This window comes from Salvelinus fontinalis, chromosome 11, assembly GCF_029448725.1.
Source record: "Salvelinus fontinalis isolate EN_2023a chromosome 11, ASM2944872v1, whole genome shotgun sequence".
Classification (NCBI taxonomy): domain Eukaryota; kingdom Metazoa; phylum Chordata; class Actinopteri; order Salmoniformes; family Salmonidae; genus Salvelinus; species Salvelinus fontinalis.
In genome coordinates this window covers 44500698-44525638 of record NC_074675.1, presented here as the reverse complement: position 1 = coordinate 44525638, position 24941 = coordinate 44500698, and the positions used below count along the sequence as shown (strand labels likewise).

General features: G+C 43.4%; 1 protein-coding gene across 1 annotated transcript in view; it reads left to right on the top strand.

Moving 5' to 3' along the window:
* Positions 1-24941, top strand: part of LOC129865782 (DENN domain-containing protein 4C-like) — a 59491-nt gene that overhangs the window by 7587 nt on the left and 26963 nt on the right. Inside the window, exons 2-12 of the mRNA XM_055938793.1 lie at positions 16479-16789; positions 18289-18541; positions 19098-19167; positions 20493-20662; positions 21186-21427; positions 21663-21729; positions 21810-21868; positions 23056-23200; positions 23425-23600; positions 23772-23872; positions 24075-24293. Coding sequence (XP_055794768.1) covers positions 16491-16789; positions 18289-18541; positions 19098-19167; positions 20493-20662; positions 21186-21427; positions 21663-21729; positions 21810-21868; positions 23056-23200; positions 23425-23600; positions 23772-23872; positions 24075-24293 — 1801 coding nt within the window. The 5' untranslated portion in view covers positions 16479-16490. The remainder of the gene's footprint in view (positions 1-16478; positions 16790-18288; positions 18542-19097; positions 19168-20492; positions 20663-21185; positions 21428-21662; positions 21730-21809; positions 21869-23055; positions 23201-23424; positions 23601-23771; positions 23873-24074; positions 24294-24941) is intronic.

The window sequence follows — 24941 nt, the reverse complement described above, 5'->3', positions numbered from 1 at the left end:
AAATCAATCCCAGAACAACAGCAAAGGACCTTGTGAAGATGCTGGAGGAAATGGGTACAAAAGTATCTATATCCACAGTAAAACGAGTCCTATATAGACATAACCTGAAAGGCCGCTCAGCAAGGAAGAAGCCACTGCTCCAAAAATGTCATAAAAAAGCCAGACTACGGTTTGCAACTGCACATGGGGACAAAGATCGTACTTTTTGGAGAAATGTCCTTTGGTCTAATGGAGGGGGAAAAAATAGAACTGCTTGGCCATAATGACCATTGTTATATTTGGAGGAAAAAGGGGGATGCTTGCAAGCTGAAGAACACCATCCCAACTGTGAAGCACGGGGGTGGCAGCATCATGTTGTGGGGGTGCTTGCTGCAGGAGGGACTGGTGTACTTCACAAAATAGATGGCATCATGAGGAAGGGAAATTATGTGGATATATTGAAGCAACATCTCAAGGCATCAGTCAGGAAGTTAAAGCTTGGTCGCAAATGGGTCTTCCAAATGGACATTGACCCCAAGCATACTTCCAAAGTTGTGGCAAAATGGCTTAAGGACAACAATGTCAAGGTATTGGAGTGGCCATCACAAATCCCTGACCTCAATCTTATAGACAATTTGTGGGCAGTACTGAAAAAGTGTGTGCGAGGAAGGAGGCCTACAAACTGACTCAGTTACACCACCCCTGTCAGGAGGAATGGGCCAAATTTCACCCAATTTATTGTGGGATGCTTGTGGAAGGCTACCTGAAACGTTTGAATTAAGTTAAACAACATAAAGGCAATGCTACCAAATACTAAATGAGTGTATGTAAACTTCTGACCCACTGGGAATGTGATGAAATAAATAAAAGCTGAAATAAATCATTCTCTCTACTATTATTTTGACATTTCACATTTTTAAAATAAAGTGGTGATCCTAACTGACTTAAGACAGGGAATTTTTACTAGGATTAAATGTCAGGAATAGTGAAAAACTGAGTTTAAATGTATTTGGCTAAGGTGTATGTAAACTCCTGACTTCAAATCTATGTATTCACTGTAATGTAGCCTATTCTATTGAACTTGTGGGTTGCATTTAGCCTAGCAGTTAGTGTGTTGGGCCAGTAACCGGAAGGTTGCTGGTTCGAATACCCGAGCCGACAAGGTGAAAAATCTGGTAACGTGCCCTTGTGCAGGGCACTTGACCCTAATTTACACCGGGGTGCCCTACTACTATGGCTGACTCTGTAAAACAACACATTTCCCTGCAACTGTCTGGTATATGTGACAAAACATATTTGTAATTTTTTGTGCTGATGTGTTATTGTGCTCTAATGCCTGCATGAGATGCATCATGAAATTGCCTTGGAAAACTCAGCTTTTGACACAGCTTTTCATAGAATTGATGCGAGGGAAGTTTACAGCTTTTCGTGTGTAGAATTGATTGTTCTGCCGCTCTATTTCTCAACTGTTGTGTATACTCTGCTTGTCTGTTGAAATCAGATGACGCTCCGACGTGAAATTGGATAATCACTAGGACCTGGAAGACTTAGGAATATTACATTATCATAGAGTAGTACCACAGTATGAGTCATAATACCCATAAAACCTAGAGGTCAAACAGGGAAATGGTTCCAATCGTTTTTCCACCATACATTTTTCCCATAGGGGATTTTAGAGACACTTAAAGTAAGGGCTGTGTTTCCTGTAGGCTTACCCTGGTGTGACGTTTTGAAAACCATGTAAGTCTCTCTAGGACAGGGTGACTTTTATCTGTATATTTGCCTGTATTTACCCCCTGCAAAATGAAATGCTGATGTTGTAATCATAAAGAACTACAAATTCCATGATGATCTGGATGAGACTGCCGAATCGAGGCAAATGTAAAACTTTCTGGATTAACTCTCTAATGTTAGCTAAATGTAGTAATGAATAAATTGGCAAAATGTCTTAAATGGACAATTCTGTGAACTGTCTTGTGCAAGTTTTAAATCGATACAATACCTGTTAGCAAAGGTGTCAGCTAGAGATGACGTGTAGGAGCTTGCTGGGGATATATTGATAAGTCACCTTGTCCTAATGATTTACATGGTCATCAAATCATCACGACAGGCTAAGCCTACACTAAACACAGCCCTTATTTTAAGTGATTCATATAACCAACTTCTCATCAAGATTTGATTATTTGAACCAACTGCGCAGTGCTTGGGCAAAAACCAAAACGTGCAGGACCGAGTATGGGAAACACTGTGTAATGTATTAGTCTTGACGTCGGACTGCACTTGGTTACCCAGAGCAGGGAAAAAACATCAGGAGTTGAATCAGAGTTGAGTCAACATGTTGCTTACACTGAAAAACAGCTTGTGCACATGGAGTATGTTTTAATCACTCTTTTTCCCAGTCATGTGGGTTTTCACTCAGCTTCTTGTTTTCCCATTCTGCTGGATGGCTGCATTATTTTCTCCATCTCCGTAGCCAGATTTGTTTTCCCTTTTTGCTGCAAATTGCAGATGAGGCTTATTGCCTCTGGCAAACATTTTCAATAAGCTATTCGATGTTTTCCGCTTTACTTGCGCATCGGTGGAATTTTTGGCTGATTGCTGCCTGTTATCAAAGGCCGTGTCTAGACTTGACAGTTCATGCAGCTTTAGTGTTCCAAACGCGTCAACCATCTACACCTACAGCACCAGTCAAAAGTTTGGACACACCTACTCATTCCAGGGTTTGTATTTATTTGTACTATTTTCTACATTGTAGAATAATATTGAAGACATCAAAACAATGAAATAACACATATGGAATCAAATAAAGAAAAACCCTTGTAGGTGTCAACTTTTGACTGGTACTGTACATTTTGAATGTGTCGACCATGTCCACAGTGTCAGGATTCCCTTTTCCCGCGCTATATCAAATGCCAGTATGCGTTCTATTAATGGTGGAATAGGCTAAATATGGTAACGCGACAATCACAACTATGGCAGTAGCTAACTAGCCAGCTAACCTCTGTAGCTAGCTAGCAAGCAATGTTAAAGGGATTGCAAACGGGTTAGCAGACCCCCCCCCCCCCCATTTTTATTTTTAAATATTAGCTAGCTGGCTAGCATTTGAGGCCAGCAAACACGTTCCTCACACACTAGGAATGGATTTCCTTCAACGTTATAATGAAAAGGTGCCTCTCGGTCCCAAAAACACATGTTTTCGGGAGACTTTTCGGGAGGAGTGCTGATGACATCGGCCACTGGATTGCCTTTTGGTAGCCTAATTGTGTCCAGACTGAGGAGAAATTCGCACACAATTAATCCCTGACCACCACCTGAAGTGGTCAGCCAGTTCTGAATATAATCAGACCACAAAGCAACTTTTGTGCACCTAGACCTGTATTCTTCAATGTGAGCTTCGTATTCTGAGAGCAGAAGTCACATGTAAGTGTCAAGTGTAGACAAGACAGAGCTCTGAAGATCACTGAAGTCACTATTTGACTTCATTTTTGTGTGTTGTTGGGGGGGGGGGGGGGGGGGGGGGGGATTCCATCTGAATCCCAACAGGCAAAGGGTTTTTCACCACTTGAATTGACCCCATTAAAAGCCTGCTTTCCTCCCCCAGACCAGAAGACCTGGTTTTACTGTTATTCTTTCCTTTCAAATGGGAGTTTTGTTGCAACCTTGTCCCAGCTCTGTGGCGCAGACAGACACCACTCTGTGATGACAGGTGGCAGGGCCGCTGCTTTGCCACGAGCTCTAGGCAGACTAAAACCATGGAGTGGCACTTGAGGGAGACATGGGTCCTGCACGATGGGGGTATTAGTCCAAGCTGTCACCAGATTGACGAAAGCAGGCTCTTACCATGTGTTTAGGGCAGGCTATACGTAATATGCTGATGTATCTTGTATATGAAAGTTTTTTGAAGTATATTCAATCAAAATCTATATCCTGATGTTATGGGGGTGAGACAAACACATTGTTCTTGTCTTTGAAGAATGTAGGTTTGAATTAATTGTCAGAGCAATATTTGCTGTGTGAACTGGAATGAGCCTCAAATTTATATGAATTGAATTGCTTTGCCCTCTCAGGACCCTCTGGATATTAGTTTGTGTTCTATTTGACTCCCTGGAGATATTGCTGAATCCTGTTTGTGTTCGCTCAGAAGTATTGTTTGATTATAGCACTGTAAATGGGAAGGAGATGGCTTACTAAATTGTGTAGGGTTTCAACTCGGATGCATGAAAATAAGGCAATGGGATTCCTGTCATTGCAACCTATTGAAACTTTCTGTAAACAGTTATCGAGAGAGAAGCATCTGTTCTTCGGTAGGCGAATTCTGTTAGTTCTTTCTGTGATACGCTCATATCTCTCTCTCTCTAACTCTGTATGACAGGTGTGTTTGTGTATACAGTTGAAGTCAGAAGTTTACATACACTTAGGTTGGAGTCATTAAAACTCGTTTTTCAACCACTCCACAAATTTCTTGTTAACAAACTAGTTTTGGCAAGTCAGTTAGGACATCTACTTTGTGCATGACACAAGTAATTTTTCAAACAATTGTTTACAGACAGATTATTTCACTTATAATTCACTGTATCACAATTCCAGTGGGTCAGAAGTTTACATACACTAAGTTGACTGTGCCTTTTAAACAGCTTGGAAAATTCCAGAAAATGATGTCATGGCTTTAGAAGCTTCTGATAGGCTAATTGACATCATTTGAGTCAATTGGAGATGTACCTGTGGATGTATTTCAAGGCCTACCTTCAAACTCACTGCCCATGATACGCTTTACATCATGGGAAAATCAAAATAACTCAGCCAAGACCTCAGAAAATAAACTGGAGACCTCCACAAGTCTGGTTCATCCTTGGGAGCAATTTCCAAACGTCTGAGGGTACTGCGTTCATCTGTTTCAAACAATAGTACACAAGTAAAAACACCATGGGACCACGCAGCCATTATACCACTCAGGAAGGAGACACGTTCTGTCTCCTAGAGATTAATGTACTTTGGTGCGAAAAGTGTGAATCAATCCCAGAACAACGGCAAAGGACCTTGTGAAGATTCTGGAGGAAACAGGTACATAAGTATCTATATCCACAGTAAAACGAGTCCTATATCGACATAACCTGAAAGCCCCCTCAGCAAGGAAGAAGCCACAGCTCCAAAACCGCCATTAAAAAAGCCAGACTACGGTTTCCAACTGCACATGGGGACAAAGATCGTACTTTTGGAGAAATGTCCTCTGGTCTGATGAAAAACACATCTAACTGTATGGCCATAATGACCATTGTTATGTTTGGAGGAAAAAGGGGGGCACTTGCAAGCTGAAGAACACCATCCCAACCGTGAAGGACGTGGGTGGCAGCATCATGTTGTGTGGGTGCTTTGCTGCAGGACGGACTGGTGCATTTCACAAAAATAGATGGCAACATAAGGAAGGGAAATTGGATATATTGAAGCAACATCTCAAGACATCAGTCAGGAAGTTAAAGCTTGGTCGCAAATGGGTTTTCCAAATGGACAATGACCCCAAGCATCCTTCCAAAGTTGTGGCAAAATGGCTGGACAACAAAGTCAAGGTATTGGAATGGCCATCACAAAGCCCTAACCTCAATCCTATAGAACGTTTGTGTGCAGAACTGAAAAAACGTGTGTGAGCAAGGAGGTCTACAAACCTGACGCAGTTACACCAGCTCTGATAGAGGAATGGGCCAAAATTCACCCAACTTATTGTGGGAAGCTTGTAGAAGGCTACTGGAAACGTTTGACCCAAGTTAAACAATTTAAAGGCAATAAACTAAATGTAGTATTTGGTAGCATGTACATTTCTGACCCACTGGGAATGTGATAAAATAAATAAAAGCTTAAATAAATAATTATCTCTACTATTATTCTGACATTTCACATCCTTAAAAGAAAGTGGGGATCCTAACTGACATAAGACAGGGCATTTTTACTAGGATTAAATGTCAGGAATTTTGAAAAACTGAGTTTAAATGTATTTGGCTAAGGTGTATGTAAACTTCTGACTTCAAATGTATATTTGTCACTCACTGCCATTGCCATTCTCCTCAGACAAGCTGGTCCCCAGTCCCCACTAAATGGAGCTGCATGACGGGGGCTCTGATCTACTGGAATAATTGAGACAAAGCTGTCTGCTGTCCATGACGACACACCACACACAAGCACCCATCCTTCCCCCCACAAGATCTAGCATCCATGGTGTTTTGTGTGACAGGAATGAGATCACTAACTGTGGGTGGGGGAGACCATTGGGGATGGAGTTAGGGGTGTTCCACTCTACAGCTCACACTGAAGAAGGAACCACTATAACCCTATAGATGAGGCTTTTTTCCCCTACTGCTTATTCCCTTAATTTGTGTAGATCTTGCTTAGAAGTTGACAAGGTACTATCATAAACTTGATAAGAGTGCTGGGAAGGGGGATATATCGTACATACCGGTATGGATTTTTTAAATACGGTTAGGGGTGTAATGATTCACCAAACCCATGGTTCGATACGTATTGCGGTTTTGGGGGCACGTTTTGGTATAGCAGGAAAATGTAATGCCAACAGTTACTGTAGTTAATTTGTTTATTTAATAGCCATGTTTACATATTGATTTCACACGCATATTGCTCTTTATTTTAGTGTTGAGTAATTGTGTGCTTCATTTAAGAAAATACAAAGTGTTGGTATTCCATATATGATCATGAGTCATAATGCCTGATGAGAGCACAATCAGGAATAACAACCCTTTGTATTTTCCTAAATGAAAACAACAGTAAAATAAAGTGAAATATGTTTGTGGAATCAATATGTAAGGCTGACATTGTATAGGTCTATGCTATAATATTTTCTTACAAAGATAAAAAATATGTGCACTTGTGTGACTTTCATAAAGAGGGTGTGTCTTTCACAGTCCGGGGCAATGTAATGGCCTGTCAAATCTAGCTTGTGCCTTTTTAGATTTTGATTAAATGAACAACTAACGAATAATTTTTCACATTTCAATCCCAAACCCTGGCCTGTTCTGTTTGGTCAGTTTTGCAAGCGTTCCCGGAAGTCTCGCGATGTTACACCTCATAGATTAGAAACTCTGAGCACTCAGTAACCCTGGAGGTCCATCAATCTGTAATTAAACGCAACACTGGGTGCATTGGCCAATTCATTGACAACTTGGGCTTTAGCTTGCTTATAGAGAGCGAGTACTACCTGTTTTCTGAAATGGGTACGAGCGGGCGAAGTTCGTAACGTGGCTCGGGCACTTACACGAGATGCTGAAACCCCCTATTCTCACCTACTGAGAATGGGCGCATTTCCACGTCTATAAATATACATATTGCTCTTGTAATTTCTTTGGTCCGTTCAGAATCAGCTGCGAAGGGCTGCTTGCAAGTCAGGTTTTCAAGTTGAGACCAGCCCAACAGCCAAAAAAAAATGACCTCCATCAAAACACATGCATAGAGGGGCCTGGCCTCTCGTTCCCTGTGAATCGAGAGACTCAATGGAGATTAAAAAATAATAATAATTAAAAAAAAATATATATATATATATATATATATATATATATAATTTGGGTGTGAGGAACTGGCCAGCACGCCCCCGTGGTTGGCCAAAGACGAAGGGAATTTCTGCCATATGGCTACAACAGAGCTGTGTTCTGAAGAGCACAATGTACGGAAATGTTTTGAAACAGAAAATGTGCGTTCTTATTGGACAAGTTCAGGTCGTGCCTCCATGTCAATGTTTTTTTTCTTGGGACATATTCATTGGGGAACACCGTAGCAAAACGTTTTGCAGTTCAGGTTGGCCCTCCCTGTTTGTCTTCCCGTCCCCGTCCAGTGTCTTCTGTTTTGGTGTCTAATGAATACGACATGTGAAAGTTGGGTGAAAACAAGAGTGGTTTGAGTAGTGTTGGCACTTGATATGGCCCTCTTGCTCAGTCACACAGCCAGCATAGCGGAGACAGCGCTCCTATAGTAAAGGCCAAACAAATACAGTGTGACGCCCGAGTAGCTCAGCTCTGCCCCAGAGGTACACAGGAACCGGTTTTTGTTAGGGAGGGGCCATTTTTTTTATCTTCACAACCTTTAGTGACTCGGGGTCAAGTTACAACATTAGGAAAGACTGTAGTTAGTACAATGGACATTTCACAGGCCAGTTCAATTGTCCTTTATTATTATTATTATTATTATGAACCTCTGGGCTTGATAATGCTCTCATATTCATTTGTTTTATTAGCCTGAGGCCTACAGTTGCTTTTGTCACTGTTTTGTCTCAACACATTTTATTGCTGACTCATTTTATGTTGGTGTCAGATTGTAAAACGGTTAGTTCTGGCCACGCAGTCTGATTGGGCGATGCCTCTTCCATGTTTCCCCGTAGTCTACACAGACTGCTATCCTCACAAGACAAGATGGCCGAACGAGAATGGAGTCCATGCACGCTTTTTAATTTATAATAATCCATTTAACAGTTACTTTTATCCAAAGCAACGTGTATACATTTTATGTATGGGTGGCACCGGGTATTGAACTCCCAATAGAATAAAAATCACATTTTATTGGTCTCTTACACATATTTAGCAATGTTATTGCGGGTGTAGAGAGATGCTTTACAGCCATGCTCTACCAACTGAACCTTACAGCACCACAAACCTCAAAGGCTTTTTAGTTCAATCCCTACCTAAGCTATCTTTATTTGCTTTCCGGATGTTTAAAGTGGACTTTAAAACAGCCCTTCCCTGCTTTTATTTACTGTAGGTCTACATCTGAATTTAACTGTTTGTAGACCTCAGTGCATGTAGGGATACAGTCTCTGCGCGCCACCCTTTAAAGACTCACACCAGATTGATTTCCTATGGCAACTCACCCCTGGCCAGATAGAATAACAACTCGAGGCTGCCTGGCATTGTTAGGGTTGCGTTGCCATGGCAGCGACAGTGTTTGTCTACCCTGCATAGTCTGCCCACAAAGAGAAGAACTTCTGCTTGTTCTTCTCTCATTGGAAGACTAGTTGTCGAAACGCTTTGCAGTTGTGCCTCCTGATGTACAATGCTTATCTGCTCCTATATGTTTTATTATGTAAATGTTTTCTGTTAGTTCACTGAAAGTTTATTGTAAAGTACTGGCCGCCTACTTGTCGTCTTATTGTACTAGTGCAATATGTGAGTCATATCTTGTGTGTTCTGGGTAACTGTTTACCACAAGGAAACACACATCCTCTGCTCTGTGGGGCATGTGGCCTGACACACCTGACAAGGGCCTCTCTCTCAACTCTCTCTTTCTGTCTCTCACTGTCTCTTTCCTCTCTTTCCCTCTGTCTACTGGAGGAATTTGATCTGGCCCTATGTGTCAGAAGGAGGCTCTTGGCATGGTGGATCAGGTTTTTGGCAGGCAGGCAACACATCTCTCAGGATGTGTGGGTGTGGTGTGTGTTGGGGGTACTTTTCTAAGTGTAGGTGTTCAGCAGGTAATCCATTGTGCTGCAGAATTCCAAGCAATTGGGTTGGTTGAGAGTGCCGTTGTCAGGGAAACGGCGGTGGAGCTAATCACTTTGTCAGGACCCTGTGCTGAATACGAAGCCGTGATGCCTCTTATCCCGGGGGATGAAGGAAGTATCATCCATACCAGACAGTGATTATAAAGGGTGATGTTTCCTCTGTTTAGTTCCAGCGAAGGGTGTGTTTGATATGAGATGCTGTGTGCATTAGTTTATTTAGGCCTACACAAATTACGACATGACTTAGTTGTGGTTGTAGGGAGTTTTAGGGGATTTATTTTGTTCTGAGCCTTACAAGGTGCAGATTGACAGATTTGATGTAGGCCTAACTGCGTTGGTATAATGGCGTGTTGGCAGGACTGGCAGTACAGTGTGTCTGCCTGTGTTGCTTGTTTATGTGAGGGAGCAGGCATCTGTGCCCACGTTGCCGGGAAGCTGGCACGGCCATGAATGAGTCATACCCCCCACTACTACTACTTCTACCACCTTAAAGGATGATCTGGGATAAGGGTTTGTTCACGACTCCTGCTGGCACCACACAGACAGCTAGAGGAATAAGGAGCTCTTTTTGTGGATGTTCGTGGTCTAACGTTAACTGTCCACAATGTTTTATACTCCGTGTATGAGTAGTCTTCAAAAATCCAATGAGATTGTGAACTAATCGTTGGAGTAGGTAATTTTATTCAACAGAAAATATGTACCAAAAGGCAATATGGTTTATGTTAGTGGATTGGGCTGTACACCTGGGCTGTATGGACAAATCCATATCACGGTAAATTGACTAATTGATGGTATAATGATAAATAGAATGATACGTTTTTAACATTAATCTGTCCCACCTTTTTTTAAATTGTATTTCTCTCAACTACTACAACTAGGTTTATGGTTGTAGCCCTCAATTGTCCCATTAACAATCTGTCATATTAGTGAACTTATTTCATTTAAAACTTCACATTTCTCTAGTATAGGCTACTTATCGTAATGAACGATTTTAGCAAAATGCCTGCAATAAGTGATCAGTGTCGATCATTTCTGGTTTACACACATACACACACCTGCTGCTGCTACTCCTCGTGCTGCTGCTACTCCTCGTGCTGCTGCTACTATGACTAATGCTGCTGCTGCTTTTACTAGTAGTGCTAGGCTGCTGCTGCTACTACTACTACTAGTAGTAGTGCTAGGCTGCTGCTACTTCTACTAGTAGTGCTAGGCTGCGGCTACTACTACTACTAGTAGTAGTGCTAGGCTGCTGCTACTTCTACTAGTAGTGCTAGGCTGCGGCTACTACTACTAGCAGTGCTAGGGTGCTGCTACTACTACTACTAGTAGTGCCAGTCTGCTACTACTACTACTACTAGTAGTGCTAGGCTGCTGCTACTACTACTAGTAGTGCTAGGTTGCTGCTACTACTACTAGTAGTGCTAGGTTGCTGCTACTACTACTAGTAGTGCTAGGTTGCTGCTACTACTGCTAGTAGTGCTAGGTTGCTGCTACTACTACTAGTAGTGCTAGGTTGCTGCTACTACTACTAGTAGTGCTAGGTTGCTGCTACTACTACTAGTAGTGCTAGGTTGCTGCTACTACTACTAGTAGTGCTAGGTTGCTGCTACTACTACTAGTAGTAGTAGTGCTAGACTACTAGTAGTAGTAGTGCTAGACTACTAGTAGTAGTAGTGCTAGACTACTAGTAGTAGTAGTGCTAGACTACTAGTAGTAGTAGTGCTAGACTACTAGTAGTAGTAGTGCTAGACTACTAGTAGTAGTAGTGCTAGACTACTAGTAGTAGTAGTGCTAGACTACTAGTAGTAGTAGTGCTAGACTACTAGTAGTAGTAGTGCTAGACTACTAGTAGTAGTAGTGCTAGACTACTAGTAGTAGTAGTGCTAGACTACTAGTAGTAGTAGTGCTAGACTACTAGTAGTAGTAGTGCTAGACTACTAGTAGTAGTAGTGCTAGACTACTAGTAGTAGTAGTGCTAGACTACTAGTAGTAGTAGTGCTAGACTACTAGTAGTAGTAGTGCTAGACTACTAGTAGTAGTAGTGCTAGACTACTAGTAGTAGTAGTGCTAGACTACTAGTAGTAGTAGTGCTAGACTACTAGTAGTAGTAGTGCTAGACTACTAGTAGTAGTAGTGCTAGACTACTAGTAGTAGTAGTGCTAGACTACTAGTAGTAGTAGTAGTGCTAGACTACTAGTAGTAGTAGTAGTGCTAGACTACTAGTAGTAGTAGTAGTGCTAGACTACTAGTAGTAGTAGTAGTGCTAGACTACTAGTAGTAGTAGTAGTGCTAGACTACTAGTAGTAGTAGTAGTGCTAGACTACTAGTAGTAGTAGTAGTGCTAGACTACTAGTAGTAGTAGTGGTAGACTACTAGTAGTAGTAGTGGTAGACTACTAGTAGTAGTAGTAGTGCTAGACGCGGCTACTACTACTGCTAGGTTACAGCTAGTGCCGCTGCTGCTGCTACGATTAGTGCTACTACTACTAGTGCTAGTTTTGCTGTTACTACTACTACTATGAGTGCTGCAGACTGTCCGCAATAGGCTGAGAGAGGCTGGACAGAGGGCTTGTAGGCCTGTTGTAAGGAAAGTCCTCACCATACATCACCGGCAACAACGTCACCGATGGGCACAAACTCACTGTCGCTGGACCAGACAGGGCTGGCAAAAAGTGCCAGTACTAGTACTACTACTCCTGCTGCTACTACTAGTACTACTACTGTTACTACTATGACTAGTACTACTGTTACTACTATGACTAGTACTACTGCTACTAGTGCTGCTGCTGCTACTACTACTAGTGCTGATGCTGCTGCTACTAGTACTCCTGCTGCTGCTACTAGTACTCCTGCTGCTACTGCAACTGCTACTACTAGTGCTGCTAATACTATACTACTACTACTGCTACTACTGCTGCTACTACTACTTGTAGTAGTGCTTCTACTGCTGGTGCTACTATTACTATTACAACTACTACTACTAAGCCTACTACTACTAATTACTACATTTAAGTGATGATTTTGAAATCAAGTTCCTCAATGCTGGCACCACATGGACAGTGCTAAAGAATGAGGGCCTCTGGGTCAAGGAATGAACACTGCTCTGCTGCTGACCCCTGACCTCTCATCAGTTAACATGAGCTTAGCACCTCAGGGTAGCGCCATGCGTAGCTAGGCTAAGGCTAGCACCCATCCACCCTAGCGCAATGCCAATTCATAGTTTGATTCTCAACACTTTGTTCACTCTAAGGGATCTACACAGTGTACTCAAACGGAGCTGACAGAGGTTCCAAATAATTTGGCCGCACAAATGTACATACAACTACGTGTAGAGCGACACAAACGGACCTCTGACGGCTTTATTTGTGTAGACCCCTTTAGGCGTCAGACTCAGACAAACGTGACAACACACTTTGAGTGACAGCTGCTTGAATGAACAAGTCTAGAGGCTACTCTAAATAGGTGTATGCTTCTGGTCTAGTTATCATGACAGTGTGTCCCTAGTCCATCAATATCGATATTTTCGTTGTCACAAGGCACTTGGCAAGCTGCTTTAAAAGCCCATTCAGGCTAGCCTCGTTAAGCTGTGTGTAATGTAATGTTAAAATTTAGTTATTATGGCAATACAGTATAGTATTGATTAGCTCTGAAACAAACAATACGTCAGTCACTAAGTTTTGTGTTATGTTGCCATAGTGCAAAAACCTGTAAATTCAGCTGTGTTTTTTGTGTGTGTGCGTTTACTTTGGCAGTCCAATTCTGATCTTTTTGTTCGCTAATTGGTCTTTTGACCAATCAGATCTGAAAAAGATCGGATGTGAATAGCACTGATGTGCTTTGTCAAAAGACCAATTAGTGGTCTTCAGAGTTTTGATGTGAAATGTCTGACACTACTTTGAGAGCGCCAGACCCCAATGCCTACGCATACACATTTAAAAACTAACAAGACAAGTTGTTTTCCAGTCACAAGTCCACTAACCACCACCAGACCAACCTCTGTGTCATAACGGAGCGTTTAGCTGGAACACATTTTATGGTGTGCTTTATTATATGGTAAACAATGTATAAAAAAAACAAAAGTCTAGTTCTCGACTCTGTTACCAGTGAGGTGTAACCATGGATACGATGGTTTAAATCTCTGCAGAAAGTAGGACTGTCAGTGCCTGATCTCCTGTCTGCTATAGTGCACTGCATAGCATACTACGGGCTCTGTTGAATCAAACTAACTCACTATCTGAATGGTGAAGGGGTTGGACAAACAACATATTTGTGGTACGAGAAAGCATGTTTGGATTCATTTGGATGAGAACTTTGTTTAATGCGCGACGCAAAAATAAATTTGCATGCATTTTTTGATTTGCACACACACACACACATTCTCGGAGAAAGTATTTTGGCCAAGATTTAATATCAGCCATGATCAGTACTCTGCGTATGTCTCTATCCCCTGATTTGGAAAGTACCACTAAGTAGGCTAACATTACCCTCTAGGTTGGACTTTAGCATGACAAACCCTCATGGTATGGAAGGAATGCTGGCTGTGGTTTGCACCCCCCCCCCCCCTCCGAGCAAAGGAGACGGCCACGGGAAAGAGTGTTCTATGGGATGCATCTGTGTGCTCCTTTGAGCTTGAGGGCCTGTCTGTCCCACTCACTCTCTCCATTGAGCTAGCCAAAGAGGAAGCTACTGTGTGCATGTCGTCCACCCGCCTTCCCTCACCATTTGACCATTGGAACGCTGCAGGGAACTTTATCATTTCCATTGTATTCTACAACCAAACCCCATCAGAGGGGATGACACCCCTTGCTCATTAATCAAGGCGTTTTTTTTTATGGCCTTCCTTGTTTGTGGAAGCCCTCGATCTTTCACAAAACATGAAACTGTATTGTCTGGCTCTGGACCATGATGTAATGCTTTGAGGGTGATATCCAACAGGGCAGCACTACTCAGACTCTTGAGTCGTGTTGAGAAATCAGTCTTTGATTAGCATACTGCGACTGTATCAAGTGCCTTAGAGTAAGAGTGCTGATTTAGGATGAGTTTAGCCTTTTTGATGACAGTTTATAAAATTACATGACGGGAGAATCTGATCCTAGTTCAGCACTCCTACTCTGAGATTCTTGATGCTGAGCTGTGTACCTCTGATCTAAAATATTGCTCTTCGTTGAGTTGGTAGCAGTTCTTTTTATCCCTACACCTTTTTAGTGAGATAATTAAAGGCTGCTAAATCCAGAGGGATATCCTGAAACTCCCATTTGACTTTGCTGCTGGTGAATAAAGAAACCCTGCTATGCTTCCCTCCCCAACCGCCTGTGTGGAGATTGAACCTCTTTCTTCCTCTGCTGCTCATGTTGCTACACGTGACGCACTGGATAACGTCTGCCCTGTTAAGTGGCAAGAACGAGGTCATGGTGCCGTGCTAAAAGTCTGAGACAGAGATGATTTAAACACTATTATGAAGCCAGCTAAATTAAGTCCAGAGCCGTGTGCTCTTTCAGTTCAGAGGAGCCACGTTGCTCCTTTCTTCGTTCTGGCTCCTGCTCCATGCTGCAGCTGACTCCTGACTCACGACTGGAAAATGTCTCTTCCTGTGTGGGTCTCCGCTGCTTTCTTAGCTTTTCTTTCTTCTTACACGGCCGTGTTGCTTCTTTATGCTATATTCTCCTTCCAAAGCCCAGTGTTTTTCTTGGACGTCTGAATAAGCCCTGTTTGCACCACAGAACTCCTCCAATTGCTCAAGTGTATAAAGCAGTTTGTCTTCAATGGGATCCCCACACTCTCACATGTCACATTATGCAAGATGACCTGGACTTACGCTGGCAAGTTATTTGAGAGGCTGTACCGTTGACAGTATTTATGCTTGTGTTTATCGTGCCCAGCCAATGGCTTGTTCAGAGATATGTTGAGGGATTTGAGTACCATATAGACTATTATAAAAGTCATTGGTTTTTATACCCACAAAGAGAGAGCAGCTATGATAGTTGCCACCCCCTCTGAGTCAAACTTGCGTTGTAAATAACAGGTGTAAACTGCTTCCCAACAAAGCAGAGCGAAAAATAGTAACACGAGGAATAAATGGCATATCACTAATTACATATGCTAATTACTAAATATTTGCCATGGTGCTTATTACTGCTAATTGGTGAGTCATGTTACGTCTTCTACATCTCTGAGCTTTAGCATAGCCGTCCTTATTCTCCGGATGGAAACGTTTTATATCCCATGTGAAAAGAATAACAAGACTCCAATTCTTTAGTTTACACACAGTGTTTTTTTTTTAAGACTTGTGTTTCGTCTTGATTTATACTCACAGTGGATTCCACACTGCTCTGCTGCTCCCTTCTGCCTCTCCCGAGTCACGAAGCTCCTAACTCTCTCCATGCCCCTCAGTCTGCGACCAGGAAGTGAACAAGTCCAGTCATTTCAGAAGACCCCTGTCATTCCTTAAGTACATTAGGTACTTTATGGGGGGATGCTGTTCAGGCACTCACTTAATGTTAGACATATACAATCATATCAGGGATTCTACATATGCTGTTAGAATGTATAGGACTGTCCCATGGTGAAAGTGAGGTATAAGTAGGCGATCGTTCCCATGTGACTTCCTCAGTACCATCTATAGACTAAGGCTGTGTCCTAAAAGTTAACCTATTCCCTTTATACTTTTAACACCTTAATGGCAACCTATTGGGCTCCCAAGTGGCGCAGTGGTCTAAGGTACTGCATCTCAGTGCTTGAGGCGTCACTACAGACACCCTGGTTCGATTGCAGGCTTTATCACAACCGGCCGTGATTGGGAGTCCCACAGGGCGGTGCACAATTGGCCCGGTGTCGTCCGTGTTTGGCCAATGTAGGCCGTCATTGTAAATAAGAATTTGTTCTTAACTGACCTGCCGAGTTAAATAAATATTCCCTACATAGTGAGCATAGGCTACGTCACAAATGGCACCCTAAGACCTAGGCTACATTCTCTGACCTCTATCCTCACCTTTGATCTCCTCTCTCCTCAGGCACGCCCAGTCATGATCGAGGACAAGGGTCACCGTGTGACCGACTACTTTGTGGTGGCCGGGCTGACGGACAAGTCCACGCCACTGGAGCAGGACCTGTCGGAGACCAAGTCCAGTGGGCCCAAGGCGCCCATCACTGACCTGGCTGTCATCAACAAGTCGGCGGGCGAGACGGTGCCGGAGGGCTTCACCTGCATCGAGAGCACCTACAGCGCGCAGCAGGCCAACCTCAACCATGGTAGCCTTAAGAGCCCCGAGATATTTCTCTGCTACAAGAGGGGCCATGACAAGCCCCCGCTCATTGACATCGGGTATGTGTGTGTGTGCACTTCTGTGAACCCAAATTAACTATTCAAAGTGTGTGAGCACCACACTAGTTAAAGTGTTAACCCTAGTGATACCATTGTGTAACTCTAAAACAGGAAAGCCATAACTTCTAAGTCCCTTACTCATCCTAATGAGACCAATTACCGGAGTAGTCATCTCTAATAAAGCTGCTAAGTACATCTGGTTTAATACATTTCCACTGATAAGAGAGAAAATGGTAGTGAAATATTGCTTCTGGTATATTATTGCGCTTTTGTGGACTAACACTTGGTAATATAGTGCGTGCTTATTATGAGTTTTTAATGGGTTATATGCTAGATTTATTGAATGCATCCCAATTTGTGAAGTAAATCATTTCATTTTCAGGCACTTTTCCTTTTCTGTCTTAGGGAAATAAGAGCTCCCAATAATGTTGCATTTTGGAAGAGTGACGTCACCCACTTCAATTAGTGTCTAGAAACCACAGATATTCCCCCACCAGTGGACAATATCTACTCTTTTGCGTTTTGCCTTCACTGCAGTTCTGTTTTGTTTCCAGCGGCCATGTAACGTTCTGTGGCCAGAGAGGGAGGTGCGTAGCAATAACCCCCATTGGCTTTACTTGAAATATGACTACACTGAAGTTTTAAACTTTGCACCATGCAAACTCATCGAGACTCTAAAACCTATTTTGGTGTTGCAAGGTTGAATAAACTTCAAAAGACCAGGTAATTTACAATTTGTATGTTTTCTGAAGTAGACTGTGCGGTATCTATTGGGGTTAAACTCCAGAGATGGCTCAGTGAAACATTTGTGTTCTGTGGTAGTGACTGCCTACTACAGTAGGTCACACTCTGTCTGCAGAGAGTGAACAAGAAGCCATGTCTGAGTGAGCACTGATTGTGTAGGCAGGAGTCATTCCGCTGCCAGCACTTTGCAACACTCTATCTGCCAATCTCAGCTTCCTCACAAGTTGACGCTCAGGCCTTTTGAATGCAGGTCAGAGGGTAGCCGCGTGGGCGAAGGCATTAGTCTGTGACACTCTTTCCTTCTTTCTTTCTCAGTTTTTACCTACAGTGGGATATGTAGGACAACCTTTCGAAAATTCACTCCAGTGGTGTCCTGTAGTTGGAGACGCTGGCCATACCTAGGCTTATTTTCTTTTGGCCATGGTGGTACTGGGTCTTTCTGTTTCCCTTTCATTCTTACCAGTTTGTGAAAGACTCTATAACTCTGTGAAAGTAATTGCTCATCCATCTCAATCCATTTTTCCCCAACCTCCAATCCACTTAATCTGCAGAATGGTTCTGTCTAGTTTGTGAATGTGTTTGTTGTTGTATGTGTTCATGTGTGATGTGGGTGAATGTGTACATATTATACACTAATATTATCTCTCTCTCCTCTCTCCCCCTCTCTTTCTCTCTGCCCCCCCTCTCTTTCTGTCCCCCCCTCTCTTTCTGTCCCCCCCTCTCTGTCTGTGTCCCCCCCTCTCTCTGTATCTCAGGGTGTTATATGAAGGTAAGGAGCGTCTCATCCAGGGCTGTGAGGTAATCCAGGCCACGCCGTATGGCCGCTGTGCCAACGTCAACAACAGCTCTGCCACCTCACAGCGTATCTTCATCACCTTACGCCGCGCGCCTCCCGTCCAGCCCCAGAACTCCCTGTCCGTCACCGACATCTGCGTCATCGTCACCAGCAAGGGCGAGACGCCGCCGCACACCTTCTGCAAGGTGGACAAGAACCTCAACTGTGGCATGGTGAGTTGAGGCCACTGGTAATGAAGTAGGCTCATGACTAACTCAGTGGCCTTGTGATTAGAGTTTCCCTCCTGTGATTGGAAGGTTGGGGCTTCCATCCCTCATCGAGTCATATCAAAGACTGTAAAAATAGCACCCGATGCCTCTGTGCTTGACATTCTGCATTAGGAGATAGACTAGAGCCCTGTCCAGGGGTGGACTTGTACATCAAGCTCCCTCACGCTACAGAAACAGGAGATGGGCTCCTGCCCTTACGGGCAGTTCTGGTTTAGACACGGCTACTTTCTTAACCATGTCCACACACTCAATTGCTCCAACACATAGCTTTTCGGTTGGTTTACAACATTTCGACCCCTAAAAGGGTCTTCGTCTGGCCCACAAAAGTAGAGCTTTGTGGAATCAATGGGTATGGAATCTACAGTATGGAGCTGGAATATACCGTGATATGAAATTCAGGCCATGCCACTCAACCTCGCTGAGCACATTCTGTCGAAAGGAATCGTTGAAAATGTTGTTTGTAGCCCAAAGTCACGTGGTCTTGTTTTTCCTCCTCCAGTGGGGCTCTAGTGTTTTCCTGTGCTACAAGAAATCAGTGTCGGTGTCCAACTCCATTAATTACAAAGCCGGTGAGTCTCACGCGCTATTGGTTCTTTGTTACTCTCAATCTACCCATCTCTCCGCATCAGTCTTTCTTTTCTGCGCTCATTGATGGATAGCTATTATTTTCTCTAGCCTTTGTTCAATGCTGTTTACCATACGTTTCCACTTGCTTTGTGCCTGAGTTGACTTCACAGTAATTGTACGTTGATCTCCTATGATTGATCTCATTTGAAAGGAGCTTTCTGTGTGCTGTCGATAAGACTAAATGCACTGGCAAATGACAGCTCTATTATCTGTCACTCAAATACCTGGAAACTGAACCACATTCTCCCTGATGATTCCTGGAATAAATGGCTAGAAATTGGCAGGATTGATTTGGGGGCTGTTGTCAGCGTTTTTGAATCTCGAGATATGTTTTGCGTCACAAATGCCACCCTATTTCCTATAGGCACTGGTCTAAAGTAGTGCACTATATATAGGGAATAGGGTGTCATTTGGGACACAGTCCTAGGTTGAAATCACTATTCATCCACCTGGAGTTTAGAAAAGGGCACCGGCCTCACATTAGACGGGTTCACGGCGACTCTCATTGGCATATTTCTGGTGCCAATTTATTTCAAGGTGGAAAATAGGGGTGTGCGTCAATGCTGTCACCCGGTATTAAATGGTTTATCCTTTCACTTTTGGGTTTTTCACTTAAATGACCTCCAAACAGGTTCTTATGGACTATACCTTTCTACACATGCATTTGTAATGTTTCTGAACACATTTACCCCTTAAATTGTTCAGATGGTTTCATTCACGCTATGTATCCACCTTCTTGTAAATGCAGCAGTTTGTCCCCGTCTCCAACTTGCTACTTTCTGAGTTCAGAGCTGGGTGTTGGCTTAGACGGGCCCCTGTTCAGAGACTCCACATGCACATACGCTTTATCTTCACTAAGCCTTCTTCCTGTGAGGTGACGACATTTGTTTGCCAGACCACACACTGCTTCCTACCCCGCCTACTCCTTCAGTTGCTTTTTTGTCTACAACATTCTCTAACGTTCACAATAGGCTATGGGTGACAAGGCATTGGTCAGCAAAGTGTTGATTCTTTTTGAAAATAATGTGTTCTAAATCTCAACACACTGGCTGACTTTAATGAAGGGATGACGAGTGAAAGGGGTTTGATCTTATTCCAATTTCTGTCCTTTCATCCTCCTCTCGTCCCTTCAATGTTGTGTAGTGGGATCTGTTGACATCATGTGTACCCCAGTTAGATTCACATTACATGTAGCTAGGTTTATTACATGTCTTGTGTGTGACTGGCAGAATAAAAAAAGATGGATTGATTGCTCTCTCTCCTCCAGGCCTCATCTTCCGCTATCCAGAGGATAACTATGAGTCATTCCCCCTGTCTGAGTCTGTGCCCCTGTTCTGCCTCCCCATGGGGGCTAAGATCGAATGCTGGACCCCTAACACACGCTACCCTCTGCCTGTTTTCTCCACCTTTGTGTTAACCAACTCCTCTGGGGAAAAGGTAGGTGGACTATAACAATGGCAGTATATCAGTGAACAGGGATTTACAATGATTCGTGAATAGATTGATCAGGGCTGTTCGGTTTATGTCCTGCAGGGCTGAAACACTTGCTTTAGTTTTTCTTTAGGAGAGAATGAAAACCGGAAGTGTTTTGGTCCTCCAGGACAGGAATTGAACAGCCCTGTGATAGTTGTAATAGTCAACATTCAAGTCTCACTTCCCGAGCTGCATGTGACATTGGGATTGGGGAGAATTATTACTTTTCTCCTCAGGTTGTGTGTATCAAGGCACCTGAACTACAATCTCATCACAAGTTATGTCACAAACCACGTTGCATTTCCCTGAGCTAGGAGTAGGGAATTTGCTTTTCAAAATGTACTTTGTTATATAATTGTGTTGCATTTCGCAATGTATTAATGGGTGCATAAATGTTACTCACCCTATCATAAAAATGTGTGAAGGGTGTTCGATAAAGTCCCTAAAATTCTTGTCAATATGTCTCATCTAATTTGCTCTGTTCCAGGTGTACGGCGCGGCCATCCAGTTCTACGAGGCCTACCCCATAGATCTCCTCAGTGAGAAGCAGAAGGTGCAGCTGGGCCTGCTCACCACCGTGGAGAAGAAGATGATCCCCAACCGGACAGTCAACACCAACAAGTGCATCTGCCTCCTTTCCCGCTGGCCCTTCTTCGAGTCTTTTCGCAAATTCCTCATGTTCCTCTACAAGCTGTCCGTCTCGGGCCCCCACCCGCTGCCCATCGAAAAGTAAGGATGGCGTCATTTGTCAATGGTGGGGGGTTGGGGATTTGAGTTGGAGATGTGCTCGATTTAGCTTGGGGTTTTCACTTTTGGGACTATTCCGTTGTTTCATTGTACCTGGAAATCAGACGCAGCTCAAGATTAAAGTGTTTGACGTATGTACTTGACCCGGGTCTGGAGAGGAGTAGGTGGGTGTTTGAAGCTAATGCTGTTATTTTGCTTGCGTGTGTTTCTTTGCCAGGCACATCTCACATTTCATGCACAACGTGTCCTTCCCCTCACCTCAGAGGCCCAGAATCTTGGTCCAGGTGAGATGTCGTTATTTCTATGCTGGCGAATGCAGTTTATGTTGGTGTCGCTGTTGTGACAGCGTTGTATTCTCTTTCAGCTCTCTGCACACGACACCTTGATGCTCGCACAACCTGTGTGTACTCCTATGCCTCTCAGGTAAGACCTTTTCTAGGCTATCAACATTTTTCTTTTTTCAATAGCTTGATTTCAGAGGGTACGTCCGTTTGACAACTGGTTTAGAGACAGGATAATCTAGGGCCTAAGGAAAAACTTCAGGAACAGAGAGAGAGAAAGGGCCCGGTCGTTTCCGTTGTCATGGTAGAGCATCAACTACAGTTTTTCCAGAGGAAATACCGCGGTTAGAAAAGGCAATCATCCACCAAGCACACTCCAAACTTTCTGTCTCGGTAAACGCATGAATTCCAGACAGTTTTCCCAGGTCAAATATTCACACTTTGAAACTACCACTGGAAAACAGGCACTAGTACTGTCCCAGAAACAGCACTGCCTGTCTGTCACATTGTGGAAAGGTCCGTCATTATTTAGTGCAGAAACAGAGCCTGTACAGATGAAATAAACTGTTGTGCTGCTATTGCATTCTGCCAAGAAACCTCATGTCTTCCATCAGGCTTTTTCCCTTCCAGACTTTTCATTTCAGAATTGAATATGTTGTTGTTGCTCAGCTAGTGAGAAGAACAGAAAGGTCTGAACACACTGAATATGCTCCCAGTTTACCACCTTTATTGGCAATGTTTCGATCCAACATGGATTTTCGTTTGACCTGAAGAAGATCCGTGTCGATTCAAAACATTGTCAATAAAGGTGCTAAATTGGTAGCATATTCAGCGTGCGGGACTTTCAGTTCTTTTCATTTTCATAAAGATGTGTCTATGACCACAAACTCTTCAATAGTCGGTCAGCTAGTGAATTCATGCCTTTTGGGACTGGAAGACTTGCTGACTAGTGCCTTTGGCACAGATTTACAAGCGTTTGCTGCTATGTAAAGTTTGAACCTATTACTCTCTGAAAATAAAATAAAGTGTTTTTCCCCTTTTAAAAGGTTTTTAAAAGAACCAGGTTTTGTAACCTGATCTTTTGTCTCAATACAGTTTACCTTCACCTCCCTGATTTACCCCCAGTTTACCTTCACCCTTTCTGATTTACCCACACACCTTCTTCACTGCACATGTACCGTTTACAAACTTGTCATCCAATCTAACCTTTCATGACCCGTTGTATCCCTGAGTCTCGTTTGAATCCTTTCCCCAATACCTCTGTGCTCCTCTCTTCCCAACTCTCCTTTCCCCCTCTCCTCTCTCTCATCCCTTGCTCTCTCTCCTCAGTGGTGCAGACTACAGTACACTGCTGATTAACCTGGGCTCAGAGAACTGTGCCACGCTATTGCACTTTGTCCTGCTGGAGAGTAAAATCCTGCTGCACTCCTTGAGACCCGCTGTACTCACCGGGGTAGCAGAGGCTGTGGTGGCGGTGAGTGATAAAGGATATGGTCACTCAGCTTTAATTGTGACAAGTGTTTTAAAAAGGACTATATAAATAAGATGAATTGGTTGGTTGGAGTTTTTTTATCCAATTACCGCTTGTATACATTATGTGGCCCATGTAGGAATGACATTAGGTTAAAATGTGAAAAAGTTCGATCAAAATGTGAAATAGAAGTTTGATTTTCTCTCTGTCTATGTCCTGCTATCTAGATGATTTTTCCATTCCAGTGGCAGTGCCCGTACATCCCCCTCTGCCCGCTCTCCCTGGCGGGGGTCCTCAACGCACCCTGTCCCTTCATTGTGGGTGTGGACTCCCGCTACTTTGACCTCTATGACCCCCCGCCGGACGTGGTCTGTGTGGACCTGGACACCAATACGATCTACCTGTAAGATCCATACACTTTAAAGTAGCATTCCCCCATCTGTTAACACACTTATCCTCACTGTTGTCGATAGAAACCGTTTTTCAGTCGTTATATCGCATATGAGGTCTTTTATAATTTACACCAGCATGCGCATATTCCAATAACACCTAACATTCTGAACCATCTTTGCAGGTCTGATGAGAAGAAACACAGCAACTGGAAGAACCTCCCAAAGAAGCCCTGCAAGAGTCTGTTTAACTCCCTGACCAACCTGCAACACCAGCTGGGCATCGGTACAAACAGTCATATAATTCTAGTTCAACTTTACTTCCGAGTCTCATAGAAACTGCTTCATGCCTGAGACATGGAACCGTGCTGGAAAATATCTGATACAGCATAGTGTGATTGGTGAAAAGGATATAAGTCAATAGCCTACTATCCCTAGTCCTTTAGTATGTGAAATGTAATTATCCCTATCTGGTGGCTGTTTTCCAGTGCGTCGGACGGCCCAGGAGGGCTTGGCGGTGGAGATGACCCCCATCGAGGCGGACTTCACCTGGCACAAGAAGATGACCTCCCTGGAGATGGAGATCCAAGAGGCCCTGCTGCGCTTCATGGCCCACATCCTGAAGGGCTACCGTTCCTACCTCAAACCCATCACCCAGGCCCCCTCTGAGAAAGCCACCTCTGCAGACTCACTATATGACCTACAGGGTTAGTGTGGATGTGTTTCACCACTCTCATCTCAAACCCATCACCCAAGTCCCCTCCAATAAGGCCACCGCCTCTGACTCACTAAATGACCTACACTGAAACAATGGGGAATGGGTCGTTTTTAGTCCTTAATTCATTTATTTGCCCACAACATTTATCACGGTACCCAGAACAAAATCTTGCACACATGCTGTACACAAAACGGACGTAAAATGTGCTAATAGACAGTTAAGAAAATAATTAGTATACTAAAACTTTACTTGGCTCATCGTACTCAAGCGACTCCTTGTGGCGGGCCGGGCGTCTGCAAGCTGAATTTCGGTCATCAGTTGAACGATGTTTCCTCCGACACATTGGTGTGGCTGACTTCCGGGTTAAGCGAGCGGGTGTTAAGAAGCGCGGCTTGGCGGCTCATGTTTTGGAGGAGGCATGAATCGACCTTCGCCTCTCCCGAGCTCGTTGGGGAGTTGCAGTGATGAAAGAAGATCATAATTGGATTCCAATTGGATATCACCAAAATTGGGGAGAAAAAGTGGCGTAAAAATACCACAACAGAAAACGTTAAAATAACAGTCAAATGATAATTTATTTGTTGCAATCTAACACATTTATCAAAGCATTATAATTGCGCAATGTACAGTTCCAGTC